A 14,098-nucleotide genomic window follows, 5' to 3' on the forward strand; every position below is an offset into this window, starting at 1 on the left:
TTAATAAAGTAATTTTAATTTGTGTTGTTAACGCAGGAAACAAGTTAAGGAAGCAGCCAGATAAATAAAAAGGAGAATAGGCAGGTAAAAGATAAGAAAAAGCATAGTAAAAAGAAGTGGGAATATTCGTCAAACGAGACACACAAACCCAAAGGCGCATTCATTTCACAAAATTGTCGTCTTCCAAAACGCACGAAAACAGGTCCCCCACTCCCCCCCGCCCCCTCTATATCCACCCCCACCCTCCTCCTCCTCCCTCCGCATTACCCACCCCCTTCTTTCCACACACCCCCACAGCTTGTACAATTTGGGCTCTGGGTTTTCCGATTACCCACCAAATCTTCCCTAAATTACTTTAAAACCTCCGATTGTAAGCGATCGATAGGAAGATTCGGACTGGTGGGTTGTAATCGTTCGATGAAGAGAGCATCATCGGGGGACGATTCGATGGCGGCGGCGAGTTCGGCGGATGTCAAGATGAAGAGGGTTAAGGTGGAGGAAGAGGAGGAGGAGATGGTGGTTGACTGCGTTGACCAGGATGAGCTGAAAGGGGCGGGGTTTTCGAATCTGGACGACAATCTGATCTTCGAGGTGTTCAAGCACGTGGACGCGCGGACGTTGGGGGTGGCGTCGTGCGTGAGCAAGCAGTGGCACAAGACGGCGGAGGACGAGCGGCTCTGGGAGCTGATATGTACCAGGCAATGGGCTAACATCGGCTGCGGCAACCAGCAGCTGAGATCTGTGGTCCTCGCGCTTGGCGGATTCCGGCGGCTCCACTCCCTATCCATCTGGCCGTTCAGTAAGCCCTCCTCCGTCTCTTCCAGCTCTGCTCCTTCTTCTTCCTCGTCGGGTGCGTCCTCCTCGGCTTCGCCTTGGGCGACGGCTCCGGTGAAGCCGATGCCGAATCCAAAGCCGCCAACCGCTCGTTGGGGAAAAGACGAGGTGAATCTGTCGCTCTCGCTTCTCTCGATTCGGTTTTATGAGAAGATGAACTACGCGAACAGGGGACGATGATCAGAAATTAAACTCCACAATGAAATTATATATATTATATATATTTCGTAATTTCAGTTGGGTTTTCCCTCTTTAGATTTGAGTTTTTTCTCTCTAAATTTCCCTGATTTGGATCTGTAATTCTTGTTAGATTTTGAATCCTTTTGTGTAAACTAAGGTAATTTCTGAATTATTATGCACTGTAATTCCACAATTTGATCTATTGGAATTTGGGTTTGCTTTCTATCTGGTGTTTGTTTCTGGGGATTTGGGGGGAGTTTGGCGGTGGTGGTGTTGATTCGCGGGGCGGATGATTCGATTGGCGAATACGGACAGACAGAAAGGGGAAGAGATACCAAATGGAAGGGGAGGGTACGGTCGTAATAAAAGGCTTGTTTCTGGGTATTTGGCGGGTTCGAAAGGGTGCGAATAGCAAAATGGCAGGTTCGAAGGACCAAGTTGTCGTATGTATTGGGAGTGCTCGTATTTCTTGGAGAATTGCGAGACTGCTTGCTGACGCATTGGTTTCTGTCGTAATTTTGTCTTTGGCTTCTTGTGCCCATTTGTCTCCTCATGTTGGCTTGCCGCTGCAGACTTTGACGGGGTTTTCCTTCCAACTGGAGGAAGGGAATGCCATCTTCTTGTGTTTCAATAGATTATGTCATCAATGCGAGAGAGAGCCAAATTCAACTAGTAGGGCAGATGGCGTTTCAACGCCATCATTTAAAAAAAAATAAAAAAAATAAAAAAAACCAAATAAGAGGGTTATAAGCACAAAAGCATAAAATTTAGTCCTCTATATAATACATAGATTTTCTCTTGCCAATTTAGCCATCCATTTAATGTCACATGCACTTCATTCTGATTTGAAGTGCATGGCTCGGACACGTAGATAGAACGTATCAAATGTAAACTCTCAGTCTGCATAAGAAAATAACCTTGTACGTACAAAGTTGTATACTTGTACATGAAAAGGCACAAAACCCTATCCGTGGAGAAGCGAATACATGTTCGATTCCATGGACATGTACTGCATAAAAACACAGAGTGACAGTATCTTGGCCCGTGACCGTGATGGACAACTAATAAGAATTCTCAGTTATTTACTACTGTTAATATGCTGAGGTTTGGATGCATGTTGTTGACGGCAAGCAAAAGGGTGAGGCTTACGACACAACAAAATAGAGAGAATCGATGGGTCGATGGATGTTGGTAAACTGAACTGCCGTTTTAGTCTTTTGTGGCGTCCCTTTGCTTAAACCCCCCTGTTCTTTTTTCTTTGGCCGGTAAACTTCAAGAGTTTTGGTCTCCTTGAAATTAGCTTTTTGTCAGATTCTCTATTTCCTTTGTAGTTTCATTTTGCATTTGCTATCGTCCTAAATCGGTGATTAATAATTTCACTGCATTGATTTTAGTTAGGCCAGTGTGATTAGTCTATTTACTATACAAAACTCGGAATTTAACCAATGCAGTCTATAGGCGATAGCTAATGCGGTGAGTGACGAGTAAAAATATTTTCTTTGGTCTTCTGTTTGGCAAGACATACCTTTCCATGAATTTTTTTCCCATTTGGACCAAGAATTTCTAGACTCCATTACTCATTGCTCTTCTGAATTCTGAACCAACTGTGAATTATGCTAGTTTGGAATTCGTAGGCAGCGTATGAAGATTTGCCACCCAACTCCATGTACTAATATTTCAATTCTCGCCACCTTACTTTTGTGTAATTTCCCAGGTTTCTTCAGTTTTTTTTTGGTTTGTAGCTTCCCACTGAAACATACATTCTCCTCCAGTTTTGACATCCTTGCTATGCATTTGCTGTACAAAGAAGTAAAACATAGATAATTTGTTCAATTTCGTCGGGCAAATTCGTTTGTTATTTGGATAGACTCCTACTTATGACATGAAATTTTGACCCAAAAATACTTCAAATCTGATTGTGGAAAATGTCTCCACTCAAAAGTTCAGATCAAATATGAAGTAGAATATTTGGCTCATTTCTTTGAGAGAAATCATTTTCGTAAGAATTTCTTTTCTTTTTTTTGGGTAGGGGGCGTCTCACTTAGTATGAAACCGTATCACATTTTCGAAATGTATACAAAACAATTTATATTATGTATTTGACGAGTTATTATGCATGTGTTAAACTATAATTTGTGCGAATGAGTGATTCTTTTTGACACATTCCAGTCCCGGCTCCGCCGTAGCACGATATTGTCCGTTTTGGGCCCCGGCCACGCCCTCAAGGTTTTGTTTCTGGGAACTCACACGAGAATTTCCCAGTGGGTCACCCATCCTGGGAATGCTCTCGCCCGAACTCGCTTAACTTCGGAGTTCCGATTGAATCCAAAGCTAGTGAGTTCTCAAAAAGTCTCGTGCTAAATGAAGGTGAGCATGTACATATAAGGCACATCACCCCTTTCCGTTGGTCAATGCGAGCTCTTACAATCCACCCCATTTAAGGGGAATCTGGCATCCTCGTCGGCACATCCACACCCAACGGTAGCTCTGATACCAATCTAACACATCTCAGTCCCGGCTCCTCCGTAGCACGATATTGTCCACTTTGGGCCCCGCGCTCACGGTTTTGTTTCTGAGAACTCACATGAAAACTTTCCAGTGGGTCACCCATCCTGGAAATGCTCTCGCCCAAACTCGCTTAACTTCGGAGTTCCAATAGAATCCGAAGCCAGTGAATTCCCAAAAGGCCTCATGCTAAATGGAGGTGAGCATGTACATATAAGGCACATTATCCATTCTCGATTGGCCAACGTGGGATCTTACACCTTCTATAGCAGGAGCCAAGCAATGTCCATACCTAATTGAGACTTTAAAGTTTGACACATCAACAAACCGAATGTTTACTAAAATTCGATTCAGACCATTATCAATTCTAGTCCACCTCCGTTCAAGACCAACTGTGGAGAAGAAATTAAACAGAAATTATCGAGTGCAAAATACTCTTAACTGTATCAGTTATGCTCTTGTACCTTTTCAATATACTTAGTTGGGCCGGGGTACCCAGCTCAAATCATGTGTGCAGACTCAGAAACAACTAATTTGGATCAATATTTGTGGGCGGAATCAAAAGACAAAACGTATAAATCATACAATATATATATATATATATATATATATAGAGAGAGAGAGAGAGAGAGAGAGAGAGAGAGAGTTAATAGTAACAAGCATTTTCTCCTGTCAAAGAAAATTTAATATTCAATATCTAAGTACTCCGAACTGAACTTGGGGTGGATTTGCGGTATCCGAGTCCATCAGATTACGTCCTCCAGTGAATCTTTCAAGTCTTGAACCAACCCTCGTGCACTTTCCCAGCCATTTCTTCCTTCCCAAGTCAAAAATATGAATCTCACTTTCCCACCTCCTCCCCACGCACTCGGACACTACTATTTATAGCACCCGAATCCCCACTCTATTCTTCCAAACCAAATCAAACCATCGTCGATCATTTTGCGATATATTCTTCTTCAAGATGGCAAAAAGTTTGAAAGCCTTGTGCTCCTCACTTGTTGTTCTTCTCGTCGTAAGCTCTTTGGTTTCGTGTATGTTGGAGGCTCGTCCTCTTAAGTTGGGGAACATAGACAAAGAGATGGAGAGTGTGTTCGATGGATTGTATATTGGAACAATGAAGAATGAAGGTCCGAGCGACGCAGGAAAGGGTCATGCGTTCACTGAGTCGGAAACCCTAGGAGGGATAAAAGATTCTGGTCCTGGACCTAGCGGTCCGGGACACTGATTGCAGTCAGCCATTGCCATTCGAACTAGTGATTGACTCTTTCATGATGTTTAAGCTAAATATTTTTATGCAGTTTTTAGGTATATTGCATAAACAAGTTCAATTTATTTTAATTGTAATGTAATGCAGCTCAGCTATGATGTAATCATATAAAATAATAAAAGTATGTTTTATTTGTAATACCTAGACTACCGCTAGGCACATAAGTTGGTTTGCTATTACTCGACTTTCATTCTCCGATTTGGGATAATCACAAAGTAGAAAACATATACGACACGAGTACATCATCATAATAGCATCTCGTAATAATAAAATAAAGATGTATAAATTCTTTTTGTTCATATATCCTTGTTTTATTGATACGTAACTCTATGTGGCAGTATTAAATTGTTCTCCTCCAAATGAGGTAGTTTCATCCTTGTCATGGAGGGTAAAGAGCAAATGGTTCAGAAGGTATGTCCAATTGGAATCCTAACAAGGAGTAAAGTATGCCGCCGGGACACGTTGTATCAATTGTTTATGGAAACAATATCCGAAGCTGCAAGGTGTAGGGCGGCTCTGTTTCATTGAGGATGGTGCATGCTTTTGACCGGCAAATGAAGAAACCAAACCTGAAGAAACACCTGTCCTCACAAAAACCATGCAGCCATGAAAACAATTAATCAACATTCATGAATCATATGTCACTAGTCCATCATGATATCTTAGGAGTCATTGATTACGATTTCATTTTTCAAATTTTAGTTTTTATTTTTTTAAATAAAAAATTCAATTTGTATCAATTTGAATTTTTAAAAATTGAAAAAAGAAAAACTGAAAAGCAAATTCCAAACAGAATCTATATCTTTCTCACATCATAATTCCCTCCAAATGAACGGTCTATGATCTCTCCCATCCTTGATCCAATCGCACCACTTTCATTGCTGTAAACATCCACTTTCGACGTAATCGGCTGGTTGTACACCCAGTCCGGTGCAACGTATCCTCTCGTTCCTCGTATCCTCGAAAAGCTCGATTTTTTTAGGCCGTCCCTGTTGATTAGCTTGGAGAGTCCAAAATCTGCAACCTTCGGTTGGTAATTTGAGTCCAAGGGTGTGTTTTGAAGCTTAACATCACAGTGCAAAACCCACTCCAAACACACTTCATGCCGACAAGCAAGGCCTATCGCAGTCCTGACAGCAATCTCAAACCTCTTCTCCCAATCAAGAACATTGGAAGATAACTTCCCGGCCAAGGAACCATGCCCCATTACTCGTAAAAAACGGACTGATTTTTCTCTGAGCAATATCCTCACATGTCAATCAAGTGCATATGATTCAACCTCCCAACTGTGTTAGCTTCACCTAGAAATTCAGCTTCTCCTTGATCAGCCTCGTTAAGGTGCTTAATCGCGGCAACTCTCTGATCAGGCAATACACCTTTGTACACTATTCCTCCTGCCCCTCTTCCAATCTCTTCACTAAAACCACGCGTCGCCTTCTTGGGCTCGGTGTAGCTGAATCTTTTGAACCCATGCAGCAAGAACGTACCCCTGCATATCCTCAATGGAATCTCGCCGGGTAGTAGTACTTAACAAGCCCCAAACCAAAAGGACACAAACGACCTCAAACCCGCCAACTCCAATGGCAAACAGAGCAGGAAATTCACTGGACCAGCTACACTGCTTTTCACATAATTTCTATCTAGACCAAAAACTCTGCTTAAGCAGGTTAACTGATACTGTTCTTGGGGCTTTTGGTAATACAACACATGGATTTCGGCACTCTCAAGTACAAATCTCCCCAAAAGCTTGGTTACCTGTGTCCATTGAGCAAGGTTGTCTTACGGTAACAACTATAACTCGGTCTGCCAGGGAATGCGAGAGTATTGGAACCCTTTGAAATTAAATTCGGGCTCGCAACCATAGTGCCAATCAATGTGATTAGTCATTTTTCGTAGCCTGGAATGCAAGAGCATTTCCTACCATATTTTGGATCATATCTGCATGCGCTATTGACTCCGCAAATTCCACGAATACCTCATTGTATATACTCACAATTCTCGATGCAAAGCATTAGCGCCAAAACAAATTGCCCTGAACAATAATAAAATGAGACGCAAAGGCTCCAAGTCCAAGACTGCGGCGAGTGATACCACTGACACTGACTCGTCCGCCGCCGAGTCCGACAGCTCCGCCACCAAGACCGATTCCGACAAGATCCACGACGAAAACTACGACGCTTCGCCCCCTTCCCCCGATTCCTGCCCCTTTACCGAGGGCGAGAAGGCCCTCGCCTTTCACAAGGCACGACTGTACGAGGCCAAGGTACTCGCTTTTCTGCAGGCGATTGAATTGTATTTCTGTATGGTTATTAGGGTTTTGTTTCCCTAAATGTGACAACAATTACAACTTTTTGCTGATTAATCGCTCGTGCTGTGCGTTTTGATTGCAAGGTAACCGATGTCCGATATAAGATGGATTGGGAGTTTTATGTTCATTACGCTGTAAGTATGAACACTAATTTTCTATAATTTCTGATTTTCTTCGATCAAACATACTAAATGCGTGATTGTTTCATCTGTAAGCTCAAATTTTGTATCTTTTCTCGGAAGTTAAATGCCGTCTGATTTGTGTGTGGTTGCATTTCTTGATTGTATGTTCTTCTGTCCTGCAGGGATGGAACAAAAGGTGAGCCCGCCTTCCTGCTTAAAGTTTCCGAATTTTGGGTTCATGTTCATTGATTTAAGATGGTGGATTTTGGAAGCATGCCCTACTTCAGTTTGTGTGTTTTTTATTTTTCGGTTATCATTTGCCATTTCGCTTCAGTTTAAGTGGTATTTTCGCCTTAGTTTATTAGACCGCAGCAGATGTTATTATGGGACCATTATATTGTAATTGATTCTGATGACGGAGGTTTATCGGAGATGAAGGCTAATGCCTAAGCTTTCATTGGTTAATATCTCTTGAAACTTCTGTTTGATTTATCTTATTGACCTTTTCTCTCTTTTTTGCTCTCAACAGTTGGGATGAGTGGGTAGGGTTGGATCGTCTGATGAAAAACACTGACGAGAATAAGAAGAAACACCAGTACCTCAACCAGAAACAAGGAACAGACAAGAATGCGAAGCTAATACGCACAGCGCATGCTAAACCAAAAAGTTATAATGGTTGGTTTATCATCTCTAACTTTTCTTTTGTTGTTGCCCAATCATGAAGTTTGGATTTATTCTTGAATGTTAGATGTAGGGTGTGGAAATTCTGGCATGTTACATGAACCATCCTATTTTTGGGCGACCTTTGAGGTTTAACGGTCATAAGTGTTACCCTTCGTAGGGGTAAATATAATGGATATGAGATACTGAAAAAGTAACAATGTAGTTAACTAATTTACCAACATGCATTCTTCGTTCACGATCATAACTTGAATATGGTTCTTGAATTAGGATGCCAAGAGGTTAGGTACTGAAAATATATCCTGTTTTATTAACTTCTCTTGCAATTTGAAGGTGTATATAATCTGCATTGTTCTTACTGTTGGTATGAAATTATGTGCAGTGTCTAGAGGGAAGAAGCGAAAGAATGACTCTGTCTGTAAGGTATGCTCTGTTCATTTGTCTCCTAAACCATCCTTAGATTGCCTATCCAGGCTTATCTCTTCCAGATATTTTGCCATCACTATACAGAAGTTTGTACTTAATTTAGAGGCCAACATGAATGTTACAGGTTTTTTCTTTTGATTTCAAATTTTAGGACAAAGGTGCCTTACCGATGGAAGATCTTGTCCTTCAAATGCCACAAACACTAAGGAAACAACTAGCTGATGATTGCGAATTTATTACTCATTTGGGCAAGGTATTGTGAATTCATTACTCAAACCTGAATTTATACCTTTGATTTATTCATGATGAAATCCCAGTTAACGATATCCATATTTTATTGCAGCTTGTTAAACTTCCACGTACTCCAAATGTGGATGACATATTCAAGAAGTATCTAGATTACAGATCAAAGGACAGTAAGTAAGTTTCCTTTCTTCCATCCCTTGGCATCCTATATTTTTTTTTAATTCTTTTATCGGGTTCCATTTTACAAAATATATATCCATTTTGAATTTTTTTTTGAGAGAGTAAATTAATTTTCTCAAGGATTTACTAATGCCGCTTCTCATACATTCTACCGGTTGGTCATCAACTGGAATTTGGGGTCTAATTTAATTAATTTGGACCTACAACATTCACAACTTTCAACTTTTGTATTTTCTAGAATCCAGTTTGCAGATATGCACTTGATTTTAGCTGATGGACTATTCTTAATGTGAATCCAGGAAGATTGAAGCTCAATCTGTTGAAGAAATCCTGAAAGCACTGTGTTGTTACTTTGACAAAGCACTACCGGCAATGCTTTTGTACAAAAATGAACGTCAGCAGTATGAGAAAGCAATCACAGATGATGTCTCTCCGTCATCTGTCTATGGTGCCGAGCATCTATTACGGCTCTTCGGTATGAACATACTTTACTACGTAACCAAATGGTGTGTTTCTAAATAGAATTGTGTTGAAAAATGCATATCATGCTTGAGCATGCTGTTGATTTTGTGGTTTTTCATGCTTTTGAAGTCTTTATTATATTAAGAGGTAGTCATCATAAGATCTGGACTTGAGATGTAATTTTTTGGTATTTGCAGTTAAACTACCCGAGTTATTGTTGGATGCTAACACTGAAGAGGAGACGTCGAAAGCGTTGCAGCAAAAATTGGTCGACTTTCTCAAGTACTTACTTCTACTTGCTCTCCTACATAAATACCCAAAATTATATCTTTTCTTTATAGTACGCAGGTTTTCGTAATCCCACGAGTTTTTGCTTTTTTGACCTCATTTTTACTCTTGCCGATTGATCATGCATCTTGTCATGAAGGTTCCTACAGACGAACCAGAGTGCGTTTTTCCTTTCTACCTATTATGTACCAGAAGATATTGAAACCAGCACCAACAAACCAGATGTCTAAGCGCGGGCACACTTGCAACATTTTTGTACATTACACCGCAGAAGAGCAGCTGTTCATGATGTCTCGGCACCATTTTGAATATTTCATTAGCTCGAAAAGCCGTTGAAACTTAATGTGCTCTGGGTGCACATATTATCATGTAAAATATCTAGTTGGACCATGACCGATGCCTTGTAAATGTCTGCGGCCCTATGCCGTCGAGGTTGTATCTTTTGTGATTAATCTAGTTACAACATTGGCTTGCTGCTAATGTGGGGGAGGGCCAAAGAATCATGGTTTGTTACCCGGGGGATTCGATACTTCGGCGTTCTTGTCAAATTTTGCAACCGTGCTGATCCGTTTGGGTAGGTCTAATTTTCTAGCACCTCCATGATAATGAAGGGTGGAAAATTTTCATTTCACACATCAAATAATTGAGGAGCCCTTTCATTCCGTTGGAATTTCCAACACATCAAATAATTGAGTTAATTTTTTAATTCAATTCCGTCACACACAAGCAGTGGATGCAGATCATTTCGTCAAAATTGCTGTCTTGAATTTCCAACGATGTCTTCACATGAAGATGAAGTTCTACTTGAAAATTTGGAACAAAAAATAATAAGTTAAGGTAGACTGCATGATCAAACAACTTTCATATTAGGTGAGACTAGTGTAAAGTTAAGTAGGACCAACATGTAAATGTCCTATTCTTTCTGCGGCAGCCGCCTCTCGTTGTCTTTTCGATCGTGTCACATCTTGTGAGATTGTGACGTTCCATAAGCTGCTACTTGAACCCTAAGATGCAGAACGTTAAGCGGGCAACGGGTCTTTGGCCTCCGACCGTCCAATTGGAAACCGTGTCGCTTGAGTGGTACAACTGTTTTGCCTGTTGCAAATTCTCAACGGTCAAGATTGTTTGTTGCCCTACGAATAACATGGTCGGACATTTTACTTCATTTTTCTCTTTTAATAATGAATCATATTTAGTGCAGTAGTTTCAGAAATTTTTTAATTGTAACGGTGATATGAATGATACACAACGTATTTTTATGTAAGTGATGGAAAATTTTAATTTTTTAGTTATTAACCTTTTAACACATATAACCCATTATTTATATAAGAACACGTGGTGTACCACATCGTGTAACGGGAACACTGAAAAATCCCTCCGTAGTTTGATGTACATAAAAAATGTCCAGTTTTGCTCCAACTTTGGTCTCCATCAACCCAATTGATGCGGGTGTGGTCCTACAACTACATACGCACAGTTCATGACCGTGTTCTCTAAATTTAGTTCAGCTCTCTGCAGCCAATCCCATTCCCCTCTCTCATCTCAAATGGCTACTCTGTTTCTCATTTTTCTTCTCTCTCTCGCCATTAATTCTCCACCTTCGTCTTCAACCTCCAACACTCTGAGCAGAGCTTCTTCCCTCTCTGTCGAGAAACCAGAAGATGTTCTAATTTCACCTGATGGAGTTTTCACCGCCGGCTTTCACCAAGTTGGTAACAATTCATATTGCTTTGCCATTTGGTTCTCCGAGCCTTCATCATCCTCCGACCGCCACCAAAACCCCACCGTTGTCTGGACTGCCAATCGCGACCGTCCAGTCAATGGAAAACGCTCAAAACTCTCCCTCCTCAAAACCGGTAACCTCATCTTAACTGATGCTGGTCAGTCCATCGTTTGGGCCACAACCACCACATCACTCTCACCGGCTCACTTAACCCTCCACAGCTCCGGCAACCTGGTTTTACGAAACTCCGATGATCATGTCGTTTTGTGGCAGAGCTTTGATTCTCCGACCGACACCCTTCTTCCGCTCCAACCCTTCACCAGGAATGCAATGCTTGTCTCCACAAGAAGCCAGAGCAACTCCTCCTCCGGTTTCTACAAGCTCTTCTTCAACAATGACAACCTCCTCCGTATACTTTTTGACGGTCTCGAGGTCTCCAGCGTCTACTGGCCCGACCCTTCTCGTGTGAGCTGGGACAATGCAAGGTCCACCTACAACAACACCAGAACAGCCATGCTCGATTCTTTAGGCAGTTTTGTCTCGTCGGACAACTTGACTTTTATGTCAACTGATTACGGTGCGAGGTTGGAGAGGATGTTGAGGATTGATTTTGATGGAAATGTTCGATTGTATAGTCGCGAAAGGGCGGGGGAAAAATGGGTGGTTTCATGGCAGGCCATTTCGGATCCATGCAAGGTTCATGGGACTTGTGGAGCAAACAGCGTGTGTAGCTATGACCTCGGTTTTGGTAGGAAATGCTTGTGCCTTCCAGGGTATAATATGAGAAATCTTACTGATTGGTCTTTCGGGTGCGAACCTCAATTCGATCTCTCTTACACGAAAGGTAATGCGTCTAGCTTCCTCAAACTTTCACAAGTTGAGTTCAATGGTTATGATTTCAACTCCTACACAAATTACAGTTACATGGAGTGTGAGAGCATATGCTTGAAACTGGAAAACTGCAAGGGGTTTCAGTACACATTTGACCGTGGAAATGGTTTTTATAACTGTAATCCCAAGACGCAATTGCGAAGTGGGCACATGTCGGATTCTCAAGGGTACCTCTATCTGAGACTGCCTAAAGCCTTCCTCCTCTCGAATGGCTCTGGCATAAAGGCACCAAAAGACTACGGGCTTATATGTACAGACAGAGTCATTGATCTCAACAGAAATTACGTGAAAAGCCATGTTAGTAAGCCAGTGAAGTTCCTGCTTTGGTTTGCTTGTGGAGTGGGAGGGTTTGAGATCGTTTGTATTCTTTTGTTTTTGTGTTTGTTAAATAGTAGAACTCGGAAAAAGTCCAATGAGGATATGCAACAAGGGTACCTTCTTGCTGCAACCGGGTTCAAAAGGTTTAGCTACACCGAGCTCAAGAAGGCAACTCGGGGTTTTATTGAAGAAATTGGAAGAGGTGCAGGTGGATTTGTGTACAAAGGTGTATTGGATGACAAACGAGTTGCAGCGGTTAAGCTTCTTAATGAAGCTATTCAAGGAGAAGCTGAGTTTCTAGCAGAAGTTAGCATGCTCGGGAGGCTGAACCATATGCACTTGATAGAAATGTGGGGATATTGTTCTGAGGGGAAGCACAAGCTTCTTGTTTACGAGTACATGGAGCACGGTTCTTTGGCCCAAAATTTGTCATCGAATGTGCTTGATTGGGAGAAGAGGTTCGAGATTGCTGTGGGCACTGCGAAAGGCCTTGCTTATCTGCACGAGGAGTGCTTGGAGTGGGTTTTGCATTGTGATGTTAAGCCTCAAAACATACTCTTGGACTCAAACTACCAACCAAAAGTTGCAGATTTTGGACTTTCCAAGCTATTTAACAGAGGCGAGCTTAAGAACTCAAGCTTTTCAAGGATAAGAGGAACCAGAGGCTACATTGCGCCGGAGTGGGTGTGCAATCTGCCAATCACATCAAAAGTGGATGTGTATAGTTATGGGATTGTTGTGTTGGAGATGGTGACAGGAAAGAATCCTATGATGGGAGGGGATGCCTTTGATGGTGAGCAGCGAAGACTGATCTTGTGGATGAGGGAGAAGGTAAATGGAACTAGCTCTATCAAACTACAGATAGAAGAGATCATAGACTCTTCGTTTGAAGGCGAATACGATGTGGAGAAGGTAGAAGTTCTTCTGAAAGTAGCTTTACACTGTGTGGAGGAAGACAAAGATGACAGACCAACCATGAGACAAGTTGTTGAGATGCTTTTACACCTTGACGAAGATTGTTAGGTAGTTATGTCTTGTGAGGTTTAGGCTGTGAGGCTCGCTTGACTCAGCAGCACATATAATTTTAGTATTATTTCCTTTGATTGGTAGTTTTGTTTCTGCCATGTTTGCTTGTCGTATCGATTTTCTAATGCTTGCTCAACTTCTCTCTCTCAAATTTCTACCAGTTAAATGTCTTGAAAATAGGTTTTATCATGGTAGAAAAACACAACTTTACGATTTGTACGCAACTTCTCTAGCAGGAATTGCTCAATTCTCCTGTTCTCCATTGAGAAAATCCTAATGGCGGAAATGATGAAATCATTGAGAAATTTTGGACCATTTAAACGATGACTTAAAAACAGAATTTAAGACTTGAAGACAAAATATAATTTTGTGAGTCCAATTTTCCTCAGCATAGCAATGATACCATCTCTTGGTGCGGAACTACACTCCTAGGCCAAGTTATCCAACTACTAAAGCAGTAAAGCAGCCTACCTACTCTTGCTCAAAGCAGTTGGAGGAAATCTAGCCCCTGATAGAACGCCCCAGTCCCTCGCTCAAGTAAAATATATGGCCGCCTTGACATAGTTCACACACTTGAGTTCCGTTTCCAATCAGTCGAGTTATTAGAAACTCCTTTTTACCACCATAAGTACAGAGTG

At 41.5% G+C, this 14,098-nt stretch overlaps 3 protein-coding genes, 1 long non-coding RNA gene and 1 pseudogene across 4 annotated transcripts in view; 4 read left to right on the forward strand and 1 right to left on the reverse strand.

Moving 5' to 3' along the window:
* LOC126602482 (uncharacterized) overlaps positions 1-14,098 on the forward strand; it is a 33,847-nt gene that overhangs the window by 2,423 nt on the left and 17,326 nt on the right. The window lies entirely within an intron of this gene.
* On the forward strand, positions 203-1,237 carry LOC126602480 (F-box protein GID2-like). The gene has a single exon (XM_050269363.1). The coding sequence runs from the start codon at positions 418-420 to the stop codon at positions 1,012-1,014; it is 597 nt and encodes a 198-aa protein (XP_050125320.1). The 5' UTR covers positions 203-417; the 3' UTR covers positions 1,015-1,237.
* Positions 5,032-6,442, reverse strand: LOC126602479 (putative receptor protein kinase ZmPK1; annotated as a pseudogene).
* LOC126602477 (protein MRG2-like) lies at positions 6,739-10,002 on the forward strand. The gene is made up of 10 exons (XM_050269361.1): positions 6,739-7,052; positions 7,181-7,231; positions 7,402-7,415; positions 7,749-7,894; positions 8,283-8,323; positions 8,478-8,579; positions 8,670-8,746; positions 9,052-9,227; positions 9,412-9,496; positions 9,642-10,002. Exons 1-10 carry the CDS (start codon positions 6,837-6,839, stop codon positions 9,730-9,732), a joined length of 999 nt encoding a protein of 332 aa, XP_050125318.1. The 5' UTR covers positions 6,739-6,836; the 3' UTR covers positions 9,733-10,002.
* LOC126602474 (putative receptor protein kinase ZmPK1) lies at positions 10,965-13,596 on the forward strand. Its single transcript, XM_050269357.1, has one exon. It carries the CDS (start codon positions 10,983-10,985, stop codon positions 13,455-13,457), a length of 2,475 nt encoding a protein of 824 aa, XP_050125314.1. The 5' UTR covers positions 10,965-10,982; the 3' UTR covers positions 13,458-13,596.

This window comes from Malus sylvestris, chromosome 15, assembly GCF_916048215.2.
Source record: "Malus sylvestris chromosome 15, drMalSylv7.2, whole genome shotgun sequence".
NCBI classification, from domain to species: Eukaryota; Viridiplantae; Streptophyta; class Magnoliopsida; order Rosales; family Rosaceae; genus Malus; species Malus sylvestris.

Excerpts from the sequence above, each read along its gene's own strand:
- LOC126602480 (XM_050269363.1), top strand. The coding sequence starts at position 418 with ATGAAGAGAGCATCATCGGGGGACGATTCGATGGCGGCGGCGAGTTCG.
- LOC126602477 (XM_050269361.1), top strand. The coding sequence starts at position 6,837 with ATGAGACGCAAAGGCTCCAAGTCCAAGACTGCGGCGAGTGATACCACT. Across the intron at positions 7,895-8,282 it reads TAAACCAAAAAGTTATAATG|TGTCTAGAGGGAAGAAGCGA; the intron begins GTTGGTTTATCA and ends AATTATGTGCAG. Across the intron at positions 9,497-9,641 it reads AAATTGGTCGACTTTCTCAA|GTTCCTACAGACGAACCAGA; the intron begins GTACTTACTTCT and ends CTTGTCATGAAG.
- LOC126602474 (XM_050269357.1), top strand. The coding sequence starts at position 10,983 with ATGACCGTGTTCTCTAAATTTAGTTCAGCTCTCTGCAGCCAATCCCAT.